The 24,822-nt window shown below is 41.9% G+C and overlaps 1 protein-coding gene across 1 annotated transcript in view; it reads left to right on the forward strand.

Annotated features, from left to right (window-relative positions):
• The window catches only part of DDX46 (DEAD-box helicase 46), a 53,150-nt gene that overhangs the window by 17,323 nt on the left and 11,005 nt on the right, over positions 1-24,822 (forward strand). Inside the window, exons 8-18 of the mRNA XM_056124794.1 lie at positions 290-455; positions 2,219-2,339; positions 4,177-4,352; positions 5,232-5,353; positions 6,732-6,810; positions 8,558-8,640; positions 9,695-9,859; positions 10,603-10,765; positions 16,800-16,993; positions 19,301-19,438; positions 22,810-22,959. Of these exons, the coding sequence (XP_055980769.1) occupies positions 290-455; positions 2,219-2,339; positions 4,177-4,352; positions 5,232-5,353; positions 6,732-6,810; positions 8,558-8,640; positions 9,695-9,859; positions 10,603-10,765; positions 16,800-16,993; positions 19,301-19,438; positions 22,810-22,959 (1,557 nt within the window). The remainder of the gene's footprint in view (positions 1-289; positions 456-2,218; positions 2,340-4,176; positions 4,353-5,231; positions 5,354-6,731; positions 6,811-8,557; positions 8,641-9,694; positions 9,860-10,602; positions 10,766-16,799; positions 16,994-19,300; positions 19,439-22,809; positions 22,960-24,822) is intronic.

Genomic DNA, 24,822 nt, shown 5'->3' on the forward strand with positions numbered 1-24,822 from the left:
CTGGTTGTGGCCCAAACAACCCCTTGCCAAAAATTTATATATATTGAAAACATTTAGTATTCTTAGCAAAGCATCACCAAAAGCCTATCAGAATTACAACTTAGCTTTATACTGTCTTTATAACTTTCTCTAAGGGTAAACAAAGAGAAAAACCCATTGAAAAATTTAGAAAGTGCAAACTCGAAAAGCAAAAAAATTTTTTTCTGAGAGGAAAAAGAGCTACCAGTATTGTTGCCATGAAGAGAAAAATTCAATAAACTGACCTCTCTTTTTTTCCTTTTTCTTTTAGTATTCTTCAGAGGAGGAAGAGGTTGATCTTCAGACAGCTCTTACAGGGTATCAGACAAAGCAGAGAAAGCTTCTAGAACCAGTTGATCATGGAAAAATTGAATATGAACCATTTAGAAAAAACTTTTATGTTGAAGTTCCAGAATTAGCCAAAATGTCCCAAGAGGGTAAATTACTTTTGTCTATTGATCATTGTAAATAGCACACAACTCTTGACTTTGCTAGTGGTGATTGTGGATTGGCTTATAAATTGATGGATCAAATGTAGGAACAAGAAGTTCCTATTTTGAGGGGCCAGAACGAAAGTACAGCAGGTAGGGCATTTGCCTTGCTTTCGACCAGCCTGGGTTTGATCTCTGGCATCCCAGTTGGTTCCCTGAGCACTGCCAGGAGCAATTCCTGAGTGCAGAGCCAGGAGTAACCCCTGAGCATTGCCGAGTGTGACCCAAAATTAAAAAAAAAAAGAACTTCCTACTTTGAGGTCAGAGAGATTGTATAGCAGGTCCTGCCTTGCCTGTGGCCAACCTGGGTTTGATCCCTGCCATTTCATATGGTTCCCTGACACTGCCAGGAGTAATTCCTGATTGCAGAGCCAGGAGAAACCACTGAGCATCTCCTTGTATTGCCTCAAAACCCTATCAAAAAAAAAAAGTTACTATTTTTAGAAAAAAATGGTCTTGTTTTGCTTTTGGGTCACACAGGCAATCCTCAGAGCTTACTATTGTTCTGTACTCAGGGATCTCTACTGCCAAGCTCTGGAGACCACATGGGGTGCCAGAGATCGAACCTGGGTGGGCTGTGTCCTCACCTTTGTACTACTGCTCTGTTCCCAATTTTTTGTTTTGTTTTTGGCCCCAACTAGTGGCTGTTCCAAGCTCTGCGTTCTGGTGATCCACTCCTGGTGATCATGTTATGTCCATGTAGACATGTCATGTCAAAACCAAACTTGGGACTCTCAATTGGAAAGCTTGTGTGAGAATTCGGCTGGAGTGATAGCTCCGGACATTGGAGCACAGGCAGGTGGCCCAGGTTCACTCCCTAGCAAGGAATGGTCCCTTCGAACACTGCAGGAAATGACTCCCTGAATGCTGCTGGGTGTGACCCTAGAATAGATGAGGGGGAGGTAGAGAGATAGTAAAGGGGTTCAAGTGCATACCTTGTGTGCATTCAACCCCAATCTGATCCCAGGCACAGCATGGTGTCCTAAACATTGCTGGTTATAATCCTGAAAGCTCCCGAACTGCCAGGTGTGATGGTGAAGTCCCCTGAGCTCTGTTGGGGTGACCTGGGTAATTGCCAGCATCACAGGGGTCTGAATGGCAGTGCACACCTGGGCCCTTATGTTAACCCATGGGTCCACTTGGCCAGGTTGACAAAGAATTACCTGCAAGGGCCCTCTGGACCCCTGAGCATATCTTGGAGGCTTTTCCCTAGCCTCCCCCCCCAACACTGCCCCCCCCCCCCCCAAAAAAAAAAAAAGGTAAAATAAGTTTGGCATACATTGTTGAGTGTTTTTGGTTTAAAGTAATTCTATGGTATTACCAAATAGTTTTAACCATTTATTTCCTGAATTTAGATTAGGATCCAATTTGAATCTGTGTAGTTGCAGTAGAATATAAGACAAACTTGAGTTCCTCTTGTTCGGAGAACAAGTTGTTGCTTTACTTGTCTATGATGGTTATTTGATCACAGTTGCAGTTTATGATAAATGAAAGCCAGGTTCTAGAATTGGGATATTTCTTTTCACCCTTAGTAGTTTACAAAGGTAGTTTCTTTAACTTTTCTCTGAGATGTATATTGCTTTGCTTTGTAGCTTTTCTCCATTATTGAGTGATTCTAAAACTAAAAGAAGTATTTTGCCATGCCTAATAGAAAAGTAGAAGTATTAGTAGAATAATATTTATATTTTAATCTGCATTTTGTATTGTAGAGGTGAATGTATTTCGGTTGGAAATGGAAGGCATTACGGTAAAGGGAAAAGGTTGTCCCAAACCAATTAAATCTTGGGTCCAATGTGGAATTTCCATGAAGATCTTAAATTCTCTCAAAAAGTAAGTCATTAAGAATTAGCCACCTTTTTCAATTACTTGCTAATCTAACTCTACCCAGAAAATTTCCTTGGTCATATTATTTACGAGTTTTGGTTTGGTTTTGGGGCCACAGTTGGTGATGCTCAGGGGTAACTCTTGGCTCCGTGCTCAGGAATCAACGTCTGCCATTGCTCAGGGGACCTTATGGGATGCTGAATTTTTGAATCTGGGTCAAGAGCGGCAAGGCAAGCTCTCTACCTGCTACACTATCTCTAGCCCCACATTTTTACCACTTTAATACTTCATTGAAGTATAATTTTTAGAACAATGTTTGCCTTTTGAAGTTTATAATTTCATGAATTTTATTACATTTATGGAGTGGTACAATAGTAACTTCAACCTAAGTTTAGAACATTTTCATCATCCCCAAAGGAGACTTCTATGCCCTGGTCTAGACTTCTCTCTAGTCCAGAATGGCTTGGGAAATTTTTTCCACCTGGACTGGGCCTCTTTTTTTTTTTTTCTTTTTTTTTTTTTTTGCTTTTTGGGTCACACCTGGTGATGCACAGGGGTTACTCCTGGCTCTTCACTCAGGAATCACCCCTGGCGGTGCTCAGGGGACCATATGGGATGCTGGGAATCAAACCCGGGTTGGCTGCGTGCAAAGCAAACGCCCTACCTTCTGTGCTATTGCTCCAGCCCTGGGCCTCCTTTTTTGCCCAAGAAATGCAAGCACTGTTAAAAACACCTTGGATTCATTATATGTGCTTGATTTTTTTTTTCTTTTTAATCTTTGTCATTGCCTGTTTGCTATTTTTACTATTGCCAGATCTTCCTTTACCCCTTCAGTTACATGATCCCACATGGAGTTGGCTATCTACAGTTTAAAAAGCTGAGCTCTGGAGGCCAGAGAGATAGTGTAGTGGGGTACGGAGCTTGTCTTGCACATGGCTGGCCCAGGTTCAATCCCCGGCACCCCATATGGTTCCCTGAACTTACCGGGAGTGATTCCTGAGTATAGAGCCAGGAGTAACCCCTGAGCACTGCCTGTTGTGATGCTTAAAAACAAAAACAAAAATAAAATAAAAACCTGAGTTCCAGGCAGCTGCTAATCTATTGTTTTTATGGGTTTGCATATTTTATAAATTTTATGTAAATAGGATTATGCTAATGTTGTCTTTTGTTGCAGGCTTCTTTAATTTAGTGCAATATTTTATTTCATTTTTTTTTTAAATTTGATTTTGTTTGATTTTGGCTTTTTGGGTCATACCTGACGATGCTTAGGGCCTACTTTTGATTCTGCACTCAGGAATCATTCCTGGTGGGCTTGGGGATCGATAAGGGGTACTTGTGGATTGAACCTGTGTGTAAGGCAAAAACCCAACCCGCTGTACTATCCCTCAGGCCCCTTGTGCAATATTTTCAAGGTTCCATGTATTGTAGAATGTCTTAGTATTTCATTTCTTCCTACCAAATGATGTATACTCTGATTTCGAAAACCTTACTTGTTCTTTAGCTGTCCTAGGATTTAATTCATTTTTTAAACTTTTTTATTGGATCACTGTGATACAGACCCTTACAAAGCTGTTCATGATTGGATTTCAGTCATACAATATTCCAGCACCCATCCCTCCACCAGTGTACATTTCCCAGTACCAGTGTCCCCAGGTTTCTTCACATCACCCCCCACCCCCTGCCTGCCTCTATGGCAGGTGCTTTTTCTCCCTCCCTTCCTCCTTCCTTCCCTCCCTCCCTCCCTCCCTCCCTCCCCCCCCCTCTCTCTCTCACCCTCCTCCCCCTTTTGGACATTGTGGTTTGCAAATATTGATTTCAGTTTTTCCTTGTCTCTGTTTTTAAGGCATGGTTATGAAAAGCCCACACCAATCCAGACCCAAGCAATTCCTGCTATAATGTCTGGAAGGGATTTGATTGGTATTGCCAAGACAGGAAGCGGGAAGACCATTGCTTTTCTTTTGCCTATGTTTAGACATATCATGGATCAGAGGTCATTAGAAGAAGGAGAAGGACCTATAGGTATAATTTCTTTCATTGAGCTTTATGTTGTCTGTGAATTAGAAAGATCTGAAACTTTTTAACATTCTTTACTACAACAATAAAGATATCTTTATTACATTTCCTTTATAAAGTTGGCACTTTGGGGCTGATTTCCCCTTACCAGCAGGTGGAGTGAGAATCTTCAGAGCTCTGGAGTGACATCTTGAAGTACAAAAACAGCCTGTCCTGGCACAGCTCAGTTTTTAAACTCTGACTCGGCAGGTAGACTCCTCATGCATCTATCTGTTTACTTATGTTGAGATTTGTTCTTAGCCAAGTATTAGCGGATCTATAAACTCAACATAAAGCTTTGTAAGGAACTGTTTTTTTTTTTTTGGTCCCAAAGGCTATATTGCCAGCTTTTCATTCAGGATTATATCTTCACATTCAGATTTCTTGATTGATTTGGCAGCTATCTCTTCTCCAAATTTGAGCTGGATTTTGGAGGGTTGTTATTCTCCCTGAACACTGAGGGCACAGCATGTCTCCTCTGTCAGTGCCCCTCAGACCAAGTTTCTTTCTGGAAGCCAAGGTGTGTCTGCAGCTCAGTGAGTCACTTGATAAAACTTTGCTCTGTCATTTGAAGTTGAGAACATTTTGTATATATTCAACCAAGTTATTTTCCTGAGTGTTGAGTGTTTAACTTACATTTATCTCCCTTTAGCGTTGTCTTAAAATCTACTTAAGGTTACTGTACACCACAATTTCTTTTGTTGTAAAACTTTTTAAATGAGATTTTTAGAGGTGCATAAAGCAAAAATTAGACTAAGATCTGAACTTTGTTGGGTTAAATTAACACTTTTTAAGCATAATGTCTGGGATTTTTGTGGTTAGATTTTGACATGTCTATCTTTTCAGCTGTCATCATGACTCCAACTCGAGAACTGGCTTTACAAATTACTAAGGAATGCAAGAAGTTTTCGAAGACTTTGGGACTTCGCGTAGTTTGTGTTTATGGAGGAACGGGAATTAGTGAGCAGGTAAATAAAGAAGGAACATTAACTGTCTTGGTTCTTCAGTTGAGTAATAAAGTAAAAGTGATTTTTTTTTAAATTCATCTCTGTTTTGAATTGTAATTGCTTCTAAAATTTTTTTAAATAAGATGTATGGGACCAGGGAAATGTTTCAAAGAACCATGCAAGCATTTTTTTATATATACGTATAGAAGTCAGGGAAGCTGGAGAATAGTGCAGTGGGTAAGGTGCTTGCCTTGCGTTCAGCCCACTTTGTTTTATCCCAGCTCTGTATGTGGTCCCCTTAGCCCTACCAGGAGTGATCCCTGAACTCAGCCAGGAATAATCACCTGAGCACTCTGGGTGTTCAGCTCTGTTCCCTCCCCCTTTATCCCCCATAAAAGGTCACATTTTATGTCTGGGACATTCTGCTACTTTTCTCTTTACTTTTGAGGGCAGGGGGTGGAGAGGTTTTAATCCATACCTGGTGGTTCTTAAGGAATTCTTCCAACTCTGTGCTCAGGGAATCAATTCTAGATCTGTGTTTGAGGGTCACTTCTTGCTGTGCCTAGGGTAGCATGTGGTGCAGCTTGGGATCAGATCTGCTTTCCTGCATGCAAAACCTGCCTAGTCCTTGGAGCTCTCTTTCTAATCCTCTACTTCCTTTTCAAAATGCTGTTTGTGACTTCTGAGTCACTGATTTGCTATTGGAATCAACTCTCAATTTTGAAACAGTGATCAGTTGATTGGGTTGGTTTGGAGGGATGGATGTTGGGTCACATTTTCAGGGACTGCTCAAGTTAGAGCTCAAGGTTACTTCTGGTTCTTGGGGACCGTATGCCAGGGATAAAACCTGGGCCTCGTGCTTGCAGATCATGCACTCCAGATATTTGAGCTATCTCTCTGGCACAACATTGATCTGTTGAATTACTTTATTTACTATTCTCATGTTTCTTTGTTTTTAGGTATGCAAGATTAAAATTGACAAAAATCTGATTTGTTGGAATAAGCAGTATAATGTAAATTTGTTATGTGCTTAAGGGAGCAGGTTGGGATTCGGAGGCAAACTGGGGATATTGGTGGAGGGAAGGTCACAATGGTGGTATTGGAACATTAAATACTTGAAACAGCTTTGTAATGAATAACTTTGTAAATCACAGTTTTTAATAATTAAAATTGGCAAACATCTCTAATGTTTTTTTGAAGTTATAACACTGTTTTATTATATTGCTACTCTTCTTTTAGTAGTGCAGTATTTCAAAGAGGAAAGCAGGACACTTTGGAGTCTTAAAATCAGACATTGCCTGCCTTCTGTAGTTATCTAAAAACCACAAGCAGTGTTTCCAAATGTGTGAATAAGCATTAGTGATACAGAGGTTACACAATTTCATCTTTTTTTAATTAGATTGCTGAACTGAAAAGAGGTGCTGAAATTATTGTTTGTACACCTGGTCGAATGATTGACATGTTAGCAGCTAACAGTGGTAAGTCAGGCTTATTGTGTTGTTTTTATTTCTCCTCCTTGAATTCTGTATATTTTTCTTAAAGGAAATTTAAGAACAATTTAAAAGGTTTTGTTTTTCTTCTTAAAGCTGTGATATCTTAAATTTGTATTGTAACAAGCTTAATTTTGTAATCCTTCGTAATATTTTAAAATTTAATTGAAACATTTTAGAATTGATTCCATGTGGCCTTTTTCGCCCTTTCACAGTCTTAAATCTATTGTGTCCTAATTATGCTTGAGGGTAGTGTGGGGAGGGATGATGGATTTTGTCCTTTTTCTGTTACTTAGGTTTTTCTTTACTGAAGGTAGTGTTTTCTTACAATACTAGATAAATTAAGATATTGCAGCTTCAAGAAATTTTATCTTTTGTAAATATTGCATGTTTTTAGCTGAAATGTTATGCTTTGTTAAATTATTCCCTATCAAAACTGTTACTAAACTGTTGACATTATTTAACTTCTGTGGAAAAAGGCCCTTCAAGATATATAGAACTGGGCTTCCGAGACTTAAATCATCAAAGGTAGGTAATTTAATGCTGTTCCCAATCTTGCAAAAACTAATTGGACTGCAACTTAGTATGGAATTTTTAAATATTAGAAAACAAATATTTGACTCATTGGTACTTTTTGAAGAAAAAAGGCTTCCAAATGTTTTTATTGTAGTATTCATTATGTATGTATGTGTGTGTATCTACTTATATGACTAAGAAAATGAATATGCATGTTTTTAATAGTATACTGTTTGAATTTCTGTACACTCTTAATTCTACTTGAAATTGGCAAAATGACATACTGATATCAGTGTGCTTGTACAACATGTGACAGATTTTGGATTGAATGCTGGTTAAATATTCTCTTGTTTTTTTTCTCAATGCTGCATTGATTTTTTTTTCTCCTGAAATTTATCTTGATTAATTTTGCATTTTTTTCCTTATGTGTTTTTTTCATTTCTGTTTAATAAGTTTCATACATATTTTTGCCAGGAAATTGATTCAACAATTGATAGAATTGCTTGTATTATTCCTTTATAAAGGGTTTCCTGTGTTCTTATGTAGTTTTCCTTGATTAAAAAACCTATCACATTTTTTTAAACCAGAAGGAGCACTTAAAGAAATGGGTTCTGTGTTGTTTCAATAAAAAGATAGTGTTTTGTAATAAATTTTACTTTGAAATTTTGGTGTAATATGTTATGTAGGGATTGAAAATAGCTTCTCATTAATATTCTGGCGTTCCCTTTAGAAATTTCTAGCTACGTGAAAGTAGGTATAAAGTTATAGACAGATATTCTGCATCTGAAATAGTTAGCACTGGAACTTGCCTTCCACACATACGCTGTAATCTCTAATATGTTTTTTCCTAGGTGATGCTGTCAGATAATGGCTGATGTGGCTCGATGCTCCATCTCAGTCTTAGTTTTATGATGTGTTTTGGAGAGGGCTGTTTTCTGAATTTTACAGGTTCTTCAGGCCCTATGATGGTATGCAAGAGACGAGTTTGACAAAATAAAGGGCCTCATATACCCATTGTCAGAAAGTATTTGCCATTAGATTAAGACATTGTAGACCAAGCTTTCTTTTCACTGTTTAAAGATACCTAACTTACCCCTCTGGTTAAGTGAGGCATTTTAGTTCCCTTTTACAGTTTTTTTTTAAGTTCTTAGTAGTCATAAAATGAATTATAACTGATTTTTAGTTTTGTTTTGTCTTTATTTTTTTCCTCTCATCTTAGGTCGGGTCACAAATCTTCGAAGAGTGACTTATGTTGTTTTAGATGAAGCAGACAGAATGTTTGACATGGGTTTTGAACCACAGGTAACTCTTAATTTTTTTAGTGGACCTTTTATTCTTTTCCTTGGCCACACTGGACCAAGCTCTCAGGCCATACTCCTTCCTGGCTCTGCTCAGTGGTTACTTCTTCTTCTTTTTTTTTTTTTCAAACCACACTCAGTGGTGTTTAGGGTTCAGGGCTTACTCCAGGCTCTGTGCTCAGGTATTACTCATGGCAGAATAAGGTTTGGGGAACCGTTTTGGGGGCCGGGGCTTGACCCTGGATCAGTTGAGTGCAAGGCAAGTTCCCTACCTGGTGTACTCTTTTCAGCCCCATCTGCTCAGAGGTCACTTCTGGCAGTGCTTTGTGAAACAGCCCCCCAAACACTAGGTATTGTCCCAAATCCATCCCCCCAAAGAAGTATTCCTGTTAATTATATAAAATAATTGCTTATTGCATGAAAGTACTTTAATTCACCTAAATTTGTTTTGTTTTGGGGCCACATCCAGCAGTGCTCAGGGTTTATCCTGGCTCTCTGCTCAGGAATCACTCTGGCACTGCTCTGGGGACCATATGGGATCTTAGGGATTGAATCCCGGTTGGCTGCAAGGAAGGCACGTGCATTACCTGCTGTACTGTCTGTCTGGCCCCCCTCATCTAAATTTATTTTTCATTCTAAGTCTAATTGAAAATGAATTGAGCTAAAGATACTAACAAAATTTATGGGGCAGAGGATTTGTTGTGATTTTTATTTTCTTTTGGAAAAATCGGGCTGGAGCGATAGCACAGTGGGTAGGGCGTTCACCTTACAAGCGGCCAACATGGCCGACCCGAGTTCGATTCCTCCGCCCCTCTCGGAGAGCCCGGCAAGCTACCGAGAGTATTCGATATGCCAGACACAGTAACAACAAAGTCTCCAATGGAGACGTTACTGGGCCCGCTCGAGCAAATCGACGATCAACGGGAGGGCCTTTGGTTTTTGGGCTACACCGAAAATGTTAAACTGTTTTTGATAATAGATGATCTTAAATAGTTCTTTTTGGCATTTTAAGGTTTTTGGAGGCTTTACTAACCATATTTTTTGTAATATTTTCTCAGGTTATGCGCATTGTGGATAATGTTCGTCCTGATCGACAGACAGTTATGTTTTCTGCTACTTTCCCCAGAGCTATGGAGGCGCTGGCTCGCAGAATCCTGAGTAAACCCATTGAAGTGCAGGTTGGAGGCAGGAGTGTGGTTTGCTCAGATGTGGAACAACAAGTGGTAGGTTAAATCCCCAGTGTATTTGATTAGGCAGTATGTTGTTCCCTCTGGGCTAGTTCTGACAGAGGCATATCATTTCTAAAATCAAGTTGGGTACATGAATGAACAGTGACTTTTAATACTTTCCCACATTTGTGTCCTTTGTTCAATGAATTTGGTGGTTTAAAATGTGCTTTTTAGGGGCTGGAGAGATAGCACAGCGGGTAGGGTGTTTACCTTGCACGTGGCTGACCCATCGGGTTCAATTCCCAGCATCCCATATGGTCTCCTGAGCACCGCCAGGAGTAACTTCTGAGTGCAGAGCCAGGAGTAACCCCTGTGCATTGCCAGGTTTTCTCCCTACCAGAGTGATTGTTGTTAGTAGAACTGTTACACGTCTTGACTAGTAGGATATGAAATTAAGAGGCAAAAAATCGTGAGGATCACTTGCCACATTATCCTATTGTTTCATAAATACAGCATGCATCAGATTGATTTGACAGGACTAAAGTGAATAGGGGCCAGAGAGATTGTACAATGAATAAGGCACTTGCCTTGCATGCAGCCAACCCAGGTTCAATTGCCAGCATTGTGTATGGTTCCCTGAACCCTGCTATGACTGATCCCTGACCCCAGGCCCAGGAGTAAGTCCTGAGCACAGCTGGTAGTGCCTCAAAAACAATAAATTAAGCGATTTTATTTGTGTTCAAGTGATATATTTGTATTTTCACCCCATTAACTTCGTTCAATTTGTTTGCTTTCAGATTGTGATAGAAGAGGAAAAGAAATTTTTGAAATTACTTGAACTTCTAGGCCATTATCAAGAATCCGGTTCTGTCATTATATTTGTTGATAAGCAGGAACATGCTGATGGTCTTCTGAAGGATTTAATGAGAGCTTCTTACCCTTGCATGTCTCTTCATGGAGGTGATGTTTTAATTTCATTCACATAGGAAATCTCTATCAAGTGTTTGTATTGGTTTTTGGTGCATACCTGGCAATGCTCAGGCACTGCTCCCAGCTCTGCGCTCTTTGCTCACTTCTGTTGGTGCCTTGGGTAATGTGGGGAGTCCAGGATTGAAGGCAGACCTCCATCATGCAAAAAATGTGCAATCCTGTTGTGTACTGTTCTCTGTCCCTCTTACTAAGTTCTTGCCAAGCTCTGTGTGGTTCTGAATGAAAATTCCTGTTCTTTATAATTTAGAAGTAAATTTTATATCATTTGGATTTTGGTGGTGTTGGGGGAGAGGGTTGGGCCATATCCAGAAGTACTCAAAGCTTACTCCTAACTCTGTGCTCAGGGATCACTCCTGGCAGCACCCACAGGACTATGTATGGTGCTACAGTTTTGAACCCGGGTTGACTGCATGCAAGGCAAGTCTTTACTTCCTGTGTGATCTCTCCAGCCCCATGTGATTCATTTTTTATTTACAACTCTGTGGATATAAGCATTACTGTCTATCTTAGAAATAAAGTAATGATGCGGTCATGTAACCAAGTACCATAGCCAGATTAATCTGCTAAGAAATATTGAACTGAAGGGTCCAAGAGAAAGCTAAGTGGCAAAAACTTATTCGTTGCTTTGCTTGTCTGAGACCTGTGTTTGATCCCTTGCATCAGAAAATAAATAATTTAACTTTTTTTTTTGAATGGTGCTTGTGATGTTTCAAGATCTTCACACTTGCAAGACAGGTACTCTACTCCTGAGCTATATATCTGTGTGTGTATATATATATATCCCTAGCTCCCCCAAAAATTGAACTTGAAGTTTTTTTTATTCGCATTATAGTCTTTGCTTTGTACTTTGCTACCTAGAATTTTCTATGAGTTATAGGAGAGCTTTTTTTTTTTTAATGTAGGAGTATTGCTATTTATTCAGCCATTGATTAGGCTGATAGAATTGTGCATGAACACCACCTTACTTTTTTTTCCTTTTATAAATTTATTTATTGAATCACCCTGAGGCAGTTACAAAGCTTTCGGGTTTAAGTCTCAGTCATACAGGGATGAAACACCTGTCTCTTCACCAGTGCCCATTTTCCACCACCAAAAACCCAAGTATACCCCCCAACCGACATCCTTCCCCTACCTGTGGGGCAGATGATTTTCACATTACTCTCTCTCTACTTTGATTTCATTCAATATTTCAACCCCGGACCGATCATTATTTGGGATTTTACTCCAATACTCAGATCTGCTGAAAAGGCAACAATTTGTAATTTGTTTTGTATTGCTGGTTATGAATAACATATGATGTCATGTGGCTGCAGTAGTGGTTGCGTGATTTTGGAATCCCAAAATTTTAACAATTAAATCTGGAGGGATTTCTGCTGCACCCTGCTAGGTTCTGAGATTTGTTCCTGAGTCTCTGGGATCATGGCTGTTAAGCAGCTTGATCAGGAGCCAGAGAGGCCATTTGCGGACGGCGACCTGGGGTCTCGTTGGGGCGGGGAGGAAAGGGCCGGTTCCACCCCCATCCTGTGAGGCCCCCGTGTGTCTCATCACTGAGGGTCCAAACCTGACTGTCCAGTGGCCTCTTGGAAGATGGCGGCCACCGAGCTGCCGGGGGGAACAGGCCAAGGCACAAAACCTATTCCCACCTGGGGTGGCCCGGTGCCAGTAACCTACTGTGGGAACCTGATGCATTTCTGCCAAAAGCCACTGGGTTTCGAGATTTGTTTGAGTCTCTGGGATCATGGCCGTTAGAGAGCTTTTTTCTTAGTCTAGCTTTTTTTTTTTTTTCCCCCAGGATGGGGTGTGTGTATGTTGTCTTTTGGGCCACACCTGGTGGTGCTTAGGGCTTCCTCTTGGCTCTCTGTTCAGAGATCGCTCCTGGAGGGCTTGGGGAACCATATGGGGTGCTGGGGATTGAAGCCAGGTTGGCTGTGTGCAGGGAAGGTGCCCTAGCTGCTTAGTATGCTCTCTCTGCCTCTCTCTTGCCTTTTTAAAAAATTCATACCTGGCCATACTTAACAGCTACTTGTAGCTCTGTGTTTGGAGATTGTAAATGTGGTGGATGGGGGTTCACACCTGGTCGTGCTTGGGGAAGATGTAATACCCAGGATTCAATCTGGGCCTCCTGCAATCAAGGTACTCACTCTAGTTACTGAACTATCTCTCTAGCCGTCATTGAAAGCTCTGTTTGAACTTTTTGCTTTTGGGTCTTACCCTGCTGAGTTCAGGGTTCTGGGCCCAGGTCTCAGTCCTGATTGTGCTCAGGAGACCATATGTGGTCCCAGGGTTTGCACTGTTGGCAGCCGCTTGCAGGGCAAGTGCCCTTCCCTCAGAACTGTCTCTCTGACCCCTATTTGAAATACTTGGTGTTGGACTAGGGGCTCTCAAGAAGTGCTCAATGGTCTGGGTCCCCATGGACTCTCAGCCAACCAAGCCAGAGGTGCAATGTTAGAGTCTAAGGATGTTGTTGTTCAGGCCCTGCAGTGTGAAAAGTGACCTCTACAGGACACTCTGGGGTGCCCAGGGCCTTCCAGGGCCGCATCTGGACAGGAATCCAACTCTGGTCAGGCCCATACTAGGCATGTGCTCCTCTTTATTTGAAAAATATTTTATTTCTTAGACCACATCTGAAGGTGCTCAGGATTTACTCCTTGTTTTGTGCTCAGGGATCGCCTCTGGTGGGCTCAGTGGACCATTGGGTATAGGAAATAGAACCTGGGTCAGCTGCGCTCAAGGCCATCACCTAATTTGCTGTACTCTCTCTCAGCCCCCAGGTTCCACCTCTTGATGAGAGAGTTTCATTTCATATACAGAAGAGGAGTAGGACATACTTATGTCCTTTGAACAATGCTAACGCCTTTTGACACTGGTATGCCCAGTGTGCCTAGTCAGTAGGGTACCTGCAGTGCAATGGATTATACTTTATCTTTGTGCAAGAGAGGCGTGAGTGACTGAGCTGTCTTCTCTGATCCCAGTATTCAAATAATAGACTATTTCAGAAGAACTCTGTTTATTTTTCAATTTTTATTACTTTTTAGGGGGACGGCCACACGCAGTGGTGGTCAGGTTGCCCAGGCCTTGCTTCTGGCTCTGTTCAAGGGTCATTCCCAATTGTGCCCAGGGCATAGTAATGTGCTGGGGCTCAAACTAGGCCTGCCTCATGCTAGGCATGTGCCTTTACCTCACTACTGCCTGAAGCCCTCTACTATCTCTTTGGCCTGTATTCTGCTTTCTAAACTGATTAAGGAGGGCTACACAACCAGCTCAAAGGGTTGCAGTGAGTGCTTTACATGTGGTATCCCTGGATTCAGTCTCTCTAGGACTGTGCCCATAGTAGCCCCTGCTCACTGCGCTGTATGGCCAGAAAAATAATCCTGTAAAATATATATTATATTTACCATTTCAGTGTTTTATTTATTTGGAGGATCAATACCCAGGCAGTGGTCAGAGGCTATTTCTGGCTCAGTTCTCCTGACTTGGTCTTCTGTTGATAGACACAGTTTGGCTCTTGTGACTAAGCTTCTTGGAACACTGTTGTACAGTTTTTGAGTTTTCAATTCTTTCTGGGTGCACTATATGTGGCGTCGTGTAATCCTGTCAACGGCCAAGACCCAGAGACTATAAAAATCAACTCCCGGAACCGCGCGGCCGCATTTGCGGCCGCACGACATCCTATTATGACATCTTATTATCTCATTCCTACTTTGGACAAACTGGCAGGCTACCAAGTGTAGCCTGCCCACACGGCAGAGTCTGGCAAACTCCCTGTGTCGTACCCAATATGCCAAATACCAGTAACAATGATGGGTCTCATTCTCCTAAAGAGCCTTGAATATAATCTCAGGGCTAGGATGAAAGAGACGTTACTGGGGCCTGCTCGAGGCAATCAATGAATAACAGGATGATTTGTGATTTGTGATTTGCACTATATGTGGAAATATTAATAGGTGAGTCACATAGTTGACCAATGTTATAAACTTTCTGAGGATCACCCATCTTTTTTTTTTTTTAGTGTTTTGTGTTACTGCTAAGCAGCATTTTTATCCATAACCTGGGAAGCACTTATCTTTTCAAATAATAGGCATGCTAATGAAATGCTGTGTTGTTATGGTTTTGATTTGTGTTTCCCTGATTTGTGATGAATAAATTTCTGTTTACCTTCTAAACATTTGTTTACCTGCTTTGGAGAAGTGTCTGCATGGCTTTTGACTACTTTGTAATTGGCTTTTTTTGTTTGCTTTGTAATTGTAGGTAAGAGGAGTGATGAGTGATTTTTAAATAAACTTTTAAATAATAATGTTCTGACCCATGAGGGTCAGAACTTTATTGTTTTTTGTTTTGTTTTTAGGTCACACCTGGCGATGATCACGGGTTACTCCTGCCTCTGCACTCAGGAATTACTCCTGGCGGTGCTGGGGGAACCATATGGGATGCTGGGAATCGAACCCGGGTCAGCCGCTTGCAAGGCAAACACCCTACCCTCTGTGCTATTGCTCCAGCCCCAGAGGGTCAGAACTTTAGATGACTTGTGAAGTCAAAAGTATTTACAGCAGGGGCTGGAGCAGGAGCACAGTGGGTGGGGCATTTGCCTTGCATGTGGTCGACCTGAGTTCGATTCCCAGCATCCCATATGGTCCCCCGAGCAATGTCTGGAGTAATTCCTGAGTGTAGAGCCAGGAGGAACCCCAGTGCATGGCCGGGTGTGATCCAAAAAGCAAAAAAAAAAAAAAAAAGTATTTACAGCAGAGGTTAGGGCTGGAGCAATAGCACAGCGGTAGGGTGTTTGCCTTGCACGCAGCCAACATGGCCGACCCGAGTTCGATTCCTCCGCCCCTCTCGGAGAGCCCGGCAAGCTACCGAGAGTATCTCGCCTGCACGGCAAAGCCTGGCAAGCTACCCGTGACGTATTCGATATGCCAAACACTGTAACAACAAAGTCTCCAATGGAGATGTTACTGGGCCTGCTCTAGCAAATCGATGAACAACAGGAGGACAGTGACAGTGACAGTGACAGCAGAGGTTGCAAAGATGGCATAGCATCTAGGGTACTTACCTTGTACTTGGTGGACCTGGGTAAAGTCCCCAACATCCCTTGTTGAGCCCTGCCAGGAGTGATCCCAAGCACAGCTGTGTGAAGCCCAAAAACCCATGGTGGGGTAAGGTGGGGTGCAGGAGGAATATTACAGCATCTGGAGAGATAGATGGTTCTAAATAAACTACAAGAAATCTGAAACTGTCCGTGTCAATGGAATATACCTGTGATTTCTCCTTTTGTCATGGAAGCAGATGTAAGTTGGTGATTCTAACATTATAATTCTGCGGTTATAAGCTTAACTTCAAGAGAGGGGACTTGGCGGGGGATATAGTACAGCAGGTACCATTCTTGCCTTGCTTATGGCTTACTTGAGTTTCATCCCAGAACCTAAAATCGTCCCTTGAGCCTACCAGGAACCATTTCTGAGAGCCGTTATTGTCACTATCCTCCCATTGTTCATCGATTTGGCCCAGTAACATCTCCATTGTGACAGTTGTTACTGTGTTTGGCGTATCGAATACGCCATGGGTAGCTTGCAAGGCTTTGTCGTGCGGGCTAGATATTCTCAGTAGCTTGCCATGCTCTCCAAGAGGAGCGGAAGAATTGAACCTGGGTTGGCTGGGTTGGCTGCATGCAAGGCAAATGCCCTCCCTGCTGTGCTATTGCTCCTGCCCATCCCTGAGAGCATAGCCAGAAATCAGCCCTGACACAGGTGGGTGTGACCCCTTTGCCACACACCCATACCCACACACCAGAAAACAAAACAAAAAAAAGAGACCTTACTGTGGGTTTGAAAAATTTACAAATGAATTAATAGCAGTATCCTTTGATTTTGCCGTTTAACTGTAGGTATTGGACATGTGATTCACATTAGTTGGAATTCTTGATTTTCACTTCTTCCGTGTATTAGAGGAAATGGAAATTTTAATTTGAACATGTTGTTTTATAACTCTTTAATTTTTTTTTTTGTAGGGATTGATCAGTATGACAGAGATAGCATCATAAATGATTTTAAGAATGGGACCTGCAAACTTCTTGTAGCTACTTCTGTTGCTGCTCGAGGTCTCGATGTGAAGCACCTGATTCTTGTAGTAAATTACAGCTGTCCCAACCATTATGAGGATTATGTACACAGAGCAGGACGGACTGGAAGAGCAGGCAACAAAGTAAGTGATAAGAATTTTTCTCAGTTTTTTGGGAGGCCACCTCACAGTGCTTAGGAATCCAGTGGCTGCTGTTGGCAGTTAGTTGTCTCTGGGATGGTGGCCCTGACAGGTGCTCAGGAATAGTGATGTGCTTCACTGACCTTGTGGGGATAGGGGCCACACAGCTGGTCCAGTAACCACCAGGGCGATGTAGTTGTGGGGATGTGACTTGGGGGCTCAGGTGCGTCAGACAGACACTCCCACCCATTGTGCTATCTCATTGGCCCCAGGAAGAACTTCTTTCATTTGTTTTGTGACCACACTCTGCAGTGCTCAGGGTTATTCTTATTTAGGTACTTGGTGACTCCTTAGTGGTGCTCAGAGGACCATGTGATGCTGGTGATCAAATCTGGAGTTTCTGCTTGCAAAACTGGCCCTGTTTCTATATAGTTTTTATGGAATGGGTGATAGGAGTAATGGGCAAATTTTGAAAATTAGCGTATTTTTTTTTCTTTTTTTTTTTTTATGTAGGAGTACTGCTATTTATTCAGCCACTGATTAGCTGATTGAATTGTGCATGAACTCCACCTTTTTTTTCTTTCAAAATTTTATTTATTTTTCCTTCTTGTATTTATTTATTGAATCACTGTGGGGAAAGTTACAAAGCTTTCAGGTTTAAGTCTCGATCATACAATGATCAGACACCTTTCCCTTCACCAGTATTCATTTTTCACCACCAAGAACCTCAATATACCCCCCTCCCACCCCTCCCAATGCCTGTGAGGCAGATGATTTCTACTTAACTTTTCTCTACATTGATTACATTCATTATTTTGAAAGAAGATGCACAATTATTGTTTAGAATTTCCCCCCCAACAATCAGAATTGCTGAAAAGGCATTGTGAAATACTTTATTTTCTATAGCTGTTTATGAGAATCATAAAATGATTTTGGATTTCTGCAAAGAGCCAGATAATTATGAGATTGGTTTCTGTATGTGTGGTGTTATGCCTGTGCTGGAGAGCCACTCGTGGGGGGCAACTCATGACCTTGGTAGGGCATGAAGGACAAGCTGGTACACCCCCCCTTCCCATGAGATTGCAGTTGCCCCGTCACCACCAGCTCATACCTGGCTTTCCTATAAGCTCTGAGGTGGCAGCCACCTTGCTGGGGGGGGGGGGGGGGGCGGGGGTGGGAGGCAGAAGGAAGCAATGCTGGATTAAGTCCTTTTGCCTCTGGAGCCATGGCGAAAATTAGTGTATTTTCAAAATTTGTTACTTGAATATGAGGAATACTCGATGATCATTTTTGTTTGTTTTTGTTTTGGGGTCTCACCAAAACAAAAACAGTGTTCAGGGTTTATTTATGGCTCTTTGCTTAGGGATCAGTCCTAGTAGCATCTGGGAACCACATGGAGATTGAATCTGGGTCAGCCACATGCAAGGCAAATGCCGTACCCTCTGTACTGTTGTTCTGACCCCTTAACCTGAATATTTTGTGACCTGGGGAATAAGTCTTATCTCTATTTATTTTTACATTTGGTTTCTGGGTCATAACAACTGTAGCTTGAGGACTGCTTTCTGTTTTTTTTGTGAGTTGGTAATGATGGTGTTCAGGGACTATGTGTCTAGGATTTTATTGGGGCTTCCTGCATGTAAAACATGCCCTTTGAGCTATCTTTCCATCCCGTATTGTGTGAATTTTTGTTTTTTCGTGTAAATTGCCAGAAAGCTAATATTTTAGCCTTCTTTGGCTGTTTGTGATTTCTTTTCATGAAACCCTGTGTGTAGACACACCCATGCAAATCTGTATGAAGCTTTAAAATAATTTCCTTCTTATGGGGCTGGAGCGATAGCACAGTGGGTAGGGCATTTGTCTTGCATGCGACCAACCTGGGTTTGATTCCCAGCATCCCATATGATCCCTGAGCACTGCCAGGAGTAACTCCTGAGTGCATTAGTCAGGAGTAACCTCTGGGCATCTCCGGGTGTGATCCAAATATATATATATACATATAAAATTTCCTTCTTCGCTTGTGGGCAGTATAAATGCACAATATAGGTTAAATGTGGTGACTCGACATACCTGAGATAAAATGGTAGACTATGTTTTGTTTTCTATTTGGTTCATTTCTGTGTGTATGCTTTGTTTTGTGTTGGGCCACACCTGACTTTGTCCAGGGCTTATTCCTGGCTCTTTGCTCAATGGTAACTGTATGGAGTCCTGGGCCCATCCTCAAGAGGATTGAAATAAATCTTATTTATGATAAACGTAAGTAGGATTCATCTCATTTGTGTGTAATAATTCAACTTTTTCTTGATTTATTAGGGTTATGCATATACTTTTATCACAGAAGATCAAGCTCGATATGCTGGTGACATAATTAAAGCTCTTGAATTATCAGGAACTACAGTGCCTCCTGATCTAGAGAAACTTTGGAGTGATTTCAAAGACCAGCAAAAAGCTGTGAGTTGAACTAATTTCATAAAAATTCAATGTTTCTAAAGATGAAGTCACAAAATTTACATACAAGTGGTTTTACATGGAAAGTATCATGCTAAGTGAAATGAGCCAGAAAGAGAGGGATAGACATAGAAAGACTGCACTCATCTGGGGAATATAAAGTAATAGAATGGGAGTCGAACACACAGGAATAGTTGAGATAAGCACCAGGAGTTCTGCTCCAGGGCTTGGAAGCCAGCAGCACATGCTGTGGGAAAAGGCAGCTCAGATAAAGAAGGGAACACCAAGTGAAGGATATTTGGAGGACTCGCTCGGGATGCAAGATGCGTGCTGAAAGTAGACTATAGACTGAACACGATGGCCACTCAATACTTCTGTTACAAACTATAAGACCCTGAAGGAAAGAGTGAGCAAAAGGAAATGCCCTGCCACAGAGGCGGGGTGGGGGTATGGGGTGTGGGGGTGGGAGGGCTACTAGGATCATTGGTGGTTGAGGATGGGCACTGGTGGAGGGATAGGTACTCGATCATTGTATAACTGAAACCCAAGCACGAAAGTTTCTAAGTCTACAACTGTACCACATGGTGTTTCACTAATTAAAAAAAGAAATTCAGTGTTTCTAAACCTTAAATACTTAATACTTGCAATTATTGAGAGGATTGTTTTTATTTATAGCTTTCGACAGGGAAATTAGTTAAAAACAACCCTCCTTTTTATTTTTATTATTTATTTATTTATTAAAATTTTTTTTAATAGTGAGACATCATGAGGTACAGTTGCAGACTTACACATTTTTGTGCTTGGGTTTCAATTATCACTTAATCACTTAATCACTTAACTTCCCGTTAGTCGTCCATTTGCTCGAGTGGGCGCCAGTAACGTCTCCATTTATCCCTGTCACGTGCTAGTGTAGCCCAATGGCATCTGTTCGCTCTGGGAACATGAAGAGCCTCAAACCGATTGTTCATGATCTTGATGAAGAAGTCTGACCATCTGGTAGGTGGGCGGCCACGCGGTCTTTTGACATCCCGTGGAATCCAGTCGGTAACAGCTCTAGTCCAAGTGGTCGTCTTTAAATCTCATTACGTGGCCAGCCCATCTGATTTTTGACACCTTGGCAAATGAGACAGCGTCCCTGATTCTTGATCATTGACGGATGTCGGAACTCCGGATTCTTTCTCTCATTTGAGTGAAACGTGATATTCCAAGCATAGCTCTTTCAATTCTTCTTTGGGAGACTTGAATAGCGTTCTCATCCTGTTTGCATAGGGCCCAGGTCTCTGAGGCATATGTTAATGCAGGAAGAACAGTGGAATCAAAGAGATGTGCCCGGAGCCGGAGGTTCTTCGTCCTCTTAGCTATTTCTTCGACGTTCTTGAAGGCGTTCCAAGCCTCTCTCTTCCTCCTGCGCAGCTCGGGTGCCAGGTCATTTGTCATGTTGACTTCTTGACCTAGGTACACATAGCTGTTGCATTTGGAGTTGGTCGTTCTGTTGAGAGCGAATGGGGCATCAGGAACGAGGCTGTTTCTCATAAACATTGTCTTCGTAAGATTCAGCTGTAGTCCTACCTTTCCACACTCACGGTCAAAGTCGGCCAGCATTTGTGCCACTTGGCTGATGTTTGGTGTTATTAAAACAATGTCATCAGCAAAGTGGAGGTGGTGTAGTTGCCGACCATCTATCTTCACTCTCATTCCTTCCCATTCCAATCGTCACATGACGTTCTCAAGGGTGGCACTAAAGAGTTTCGGTGAAATGGTATCACCCTGCTGAACCCCTCTCTTGACATCAATGATCACTTCTTTGTAGAATGGTGAGATCCTGGTAGTGAATCCACAATACAGCTCATGGAGGATCCTGATGTATTGGGCTTGAATGCCCTGATTGGCTACTGCTTCAATGACCGCTTCCATCTCAGCAGAATCAAAGGCCTTCTTTAAATCAATGAACGTTTAACAGAGCGGCATCTTGAACTCCCGAGAAACCTCAATGAGCTTGGTTATCGTGTGGATATGGTCGATGGTGCTGAATCCTTTGCGGAACCCGGCTTGCTCGCATGGTTGTCCTTCATCTAGTGTTCTGCCAATCCTATTTAGGATGACTTGAGTGAACAACTTGTAGATGACAGACAATAGGCAGATCGGGCGATTGTTGCCAATGTCATGGATGTCACCCTTCTTGAACAGTAGTACGGTCCTGCTGGTTTTCCATTGGGATGGAAGCTTGCATTCAGACAGGTAGCGAGTGAAGAGCCGAGCCAGTGTATTGATGAGTACTGACGGCAGGTTCTTCAGGTGTTCAGGTCTGACCTTGTCTGGGCCGGGTGCTGTTTGTTTCTTTACTGACGAAATGGCGTGTTGGATTTCGGAAGGGAGAACATTGGGAACGACATATCCATCCTGTGGAATTTGGTGTGTCGGCAAGTGGACATGGCTATCGAAGAGATTTGAGTAGAAGTCATGGATAATCTTCTCCATTGCCGTTCTGGAGGATGTGATGGATCCATCAGGACGTCGGAGGGCAGTCATCTTGGTCTTGTAGTTGGCGAAGGACAGGCGGGCGTTACGAATACTTTTCCGGCTCCTGCTGCATCTACCAGCACTTCTGCTCTTCTTTCAATTATACAATGATCAAATACCCATCCCTCCACCAGTGCCCATTTCCCACCACCATGGTTCCCAGTATTCCTCCCATCCCCCCATCCCACCCTGCCTCTGTGGCAGGGCATTCCCTTTTGTTCTCTCTCTCTTATTGGGTGTTGTGGTTTGCAAAAAAGGCAATGGGTGACAATCATGTTTAGTCTATAGTCTACTTTCCGCATGTTTCTCCCATCCTGGGAGGATCCTCCCAACACCTTTATTTGGTGTTCCCTTCTTTATCTGAGCTCCCTTTTTCCCTAGTATGTGTGGTTGGCTTCCAAGCCATGGAGTAAAATTCCTGGTACTAATCTCGGCCATTCTTGAAAAACAACCCTCCTTTTTAAATTAAATATTTTATATTGTCTAAATATGGTTGGGCTGGAGCGATAGCACAGCGGTAGGGCGTTTGCCTTGCACGCAGCCAACATGGCCGACCCGAGTTTGATTCCTCCGCCCCTCTCGGAGAGCCTGGCAAGCTACTGAGAGTATCTCACCCTCACAGCAAAGCCTGGCAAGCTACCCGTGACATATTCAGTATGCCAAACACAGTAACAACAAGTCTCAAGATGGAGACGTTACTGGATCCGCTCGAGCAAATCGATGAACAGTGGGAGGAATGTGATCATGATAAATATGGTATTTTTAAGTGGTTAACATTTGTTGAAATATAATTGATATAAAATCATTTATACTAATGTTACTGCTCTGAATTACCTTTTTTTTTTCCATGAAAGGAAGGGAAAATAATCAAGAAGAGTAGTGGTTTCTCTGGTAAAGGATTCAAATTTGATGAAACTGAGCAAGCTTTGGCTAATGAGAGGAAGAAGTTACAAAAAGCAGCTCTTGGTCTGCAAGATTCAGATGATGAAGATGCTGCAGTTGATGTAAGTATTGTTCTAAGCCTCATTCTTGCCAGGAGAGGATCTTGCCACATTCTTCTTGAGATAACAAGATTCCCAAATGCTGGTAACGGTTTGGCATATGCTCTTCCTAACCTCTTTTATGTGTATATGTATATTCACATATGCTCATAATTACATGTGTTCAAAAAAATTGTGATTGTACTTTTATCCGTTTTATTTTTGTGGGGAACTCCAGATTGAACCCAGAGTCTTTTTTCACTTTCTTTTTTTTTTGGGGGGGGGTCACACCCAACGATGCACAGGGTTTACTCCTGGCTCACATACTCAGGAATTACTCCTGGCAGTGCTCAGAGGACCATATGGGATGATGGGAATTGAACCTGGCTGTGCCATGTGCAAGACAAGCGCTCTACCCGCTGTGCTATCGCTCCAGTCCCTGAACCCAGAGTCTTATCTCTGAAGAATGTACTCTACCAGTTGGGTTTTATTCATGGCTGAAATCATAGCACTGTCTCCTCACCCCTCCCCATGCTTCTGGGGATCCAACCCAAAGCTTTACAAATGCAAGACAGGCCCTCTACACAACCCTGCTCCTTTGAAGCCTTTATAGTAAATTTTAAGTTGATATCTTTTCATTTAGAAAAATTTTATATTTTTGCAGTGGGGGTGAGGCCACACTTTACTTGTGGTTTTGGGGCCACACCAGCGTGTTTTAGGGTTTATTCCTGTCTGTACACTTTTGGTATGCATTCTTGGTGGTGTTCAAGGGATCAGATGAAATGGATTAGCAAGATGCAGGCAAGTGCCTTACCCCCCTCTACTCACTCCCGTACCTCTGATTTTCCAGTAAATTTTAGTTATCGATGGCTACATGTTTCATCATTGATAATCCATTGTTCAACAAATAAAACCCCCATTTATGAACAGATCGATTATTTACATAATTGTTGCCTGGAATATTAATTTGTCATGAATCATGCTGCATTTTCTATTTTTGCTCATTTAACTTTGCACATTTGTCAGAAGTCTTAAAGATGAGTGCTCACTCACTTCAGGGTTGGCCATATGCTTCTATATTTCATTTATTCTGCCTGCCTGCCTGCCTTTATGACAGCTGGCTTCCCCCAGAGTGAATATTCTAAGAGTCAGGAAAGAGGAAAATCTTTATTACTCTTAATAAATCTCTGAAGGCATACATTGCCGCTTCTGTTTTTTTGTTTGCTTTGGTGAAAAGAAAAAATTAGTATCCTAAGAGCTTGGGATGTGGTTCAGTGTAGAGATCATGGGTTCAATCCCTGGTACAGTATGCTCCAATCCCAGACTCTGCTGGCTCTAGCTGTTGTTTGAAAAGAAAGAAGGAAAAAGAAAGAATCCTTCATATCAACTAGCATCAGATAGGTTCTCTATTTTAATTTTTGGTGAAACAAGAAGATTTTTTATTGAAACTTATTTAGCAAGATGTGAGGGGAGAGAAAGGGAGAAGTGTGTGTTTGAGAGAGAACACAGGCTTCTCCATTGTGGAGGCGGGCAGGCAGCAAAACAGACATATGAGTGAGAGACGTGCTCGCGAGAACAATGACTTGGGGGGGTGGGGGGAATGGGGGGTAGGCGCCGTCCCGCTCTACTCATATGCCAAACTAGCATGTATTTTTTTTAGCATGTATTTTTTGAACATGAATTTGTATAACTGATTCATGCAGCATTGTGTCTCTGTTTTCTTTATTTTTTTTTTTAGTCCCAAAGAACTTGTTTTTTTAAAATATGGATGTGTCACTATGTTAAAAAGACTGATACTTTCTTATTAATTGTAAGTTTAGGGTAAATATGACTGTCCTTTTCTTCTCTTTTGGCAGAAGTATTCATTTTAGTTTCTAGTGCTGTAGC

This window comes from Sorex fumeus, unplaced genomic scaffold (genome assembly GCF_029834395.1).
Source record: "Sorex fumeus unplaced genomic scaffold, SorFum_2.1 ptg000051l, whole genome shotgun sequence".
Taxonomy (NCBI): Eukaryota; Metazoa; Chordata; class Mammalia; order Eulipotyphla; family Soricidae; genus Sorex; species Sorex fumeus.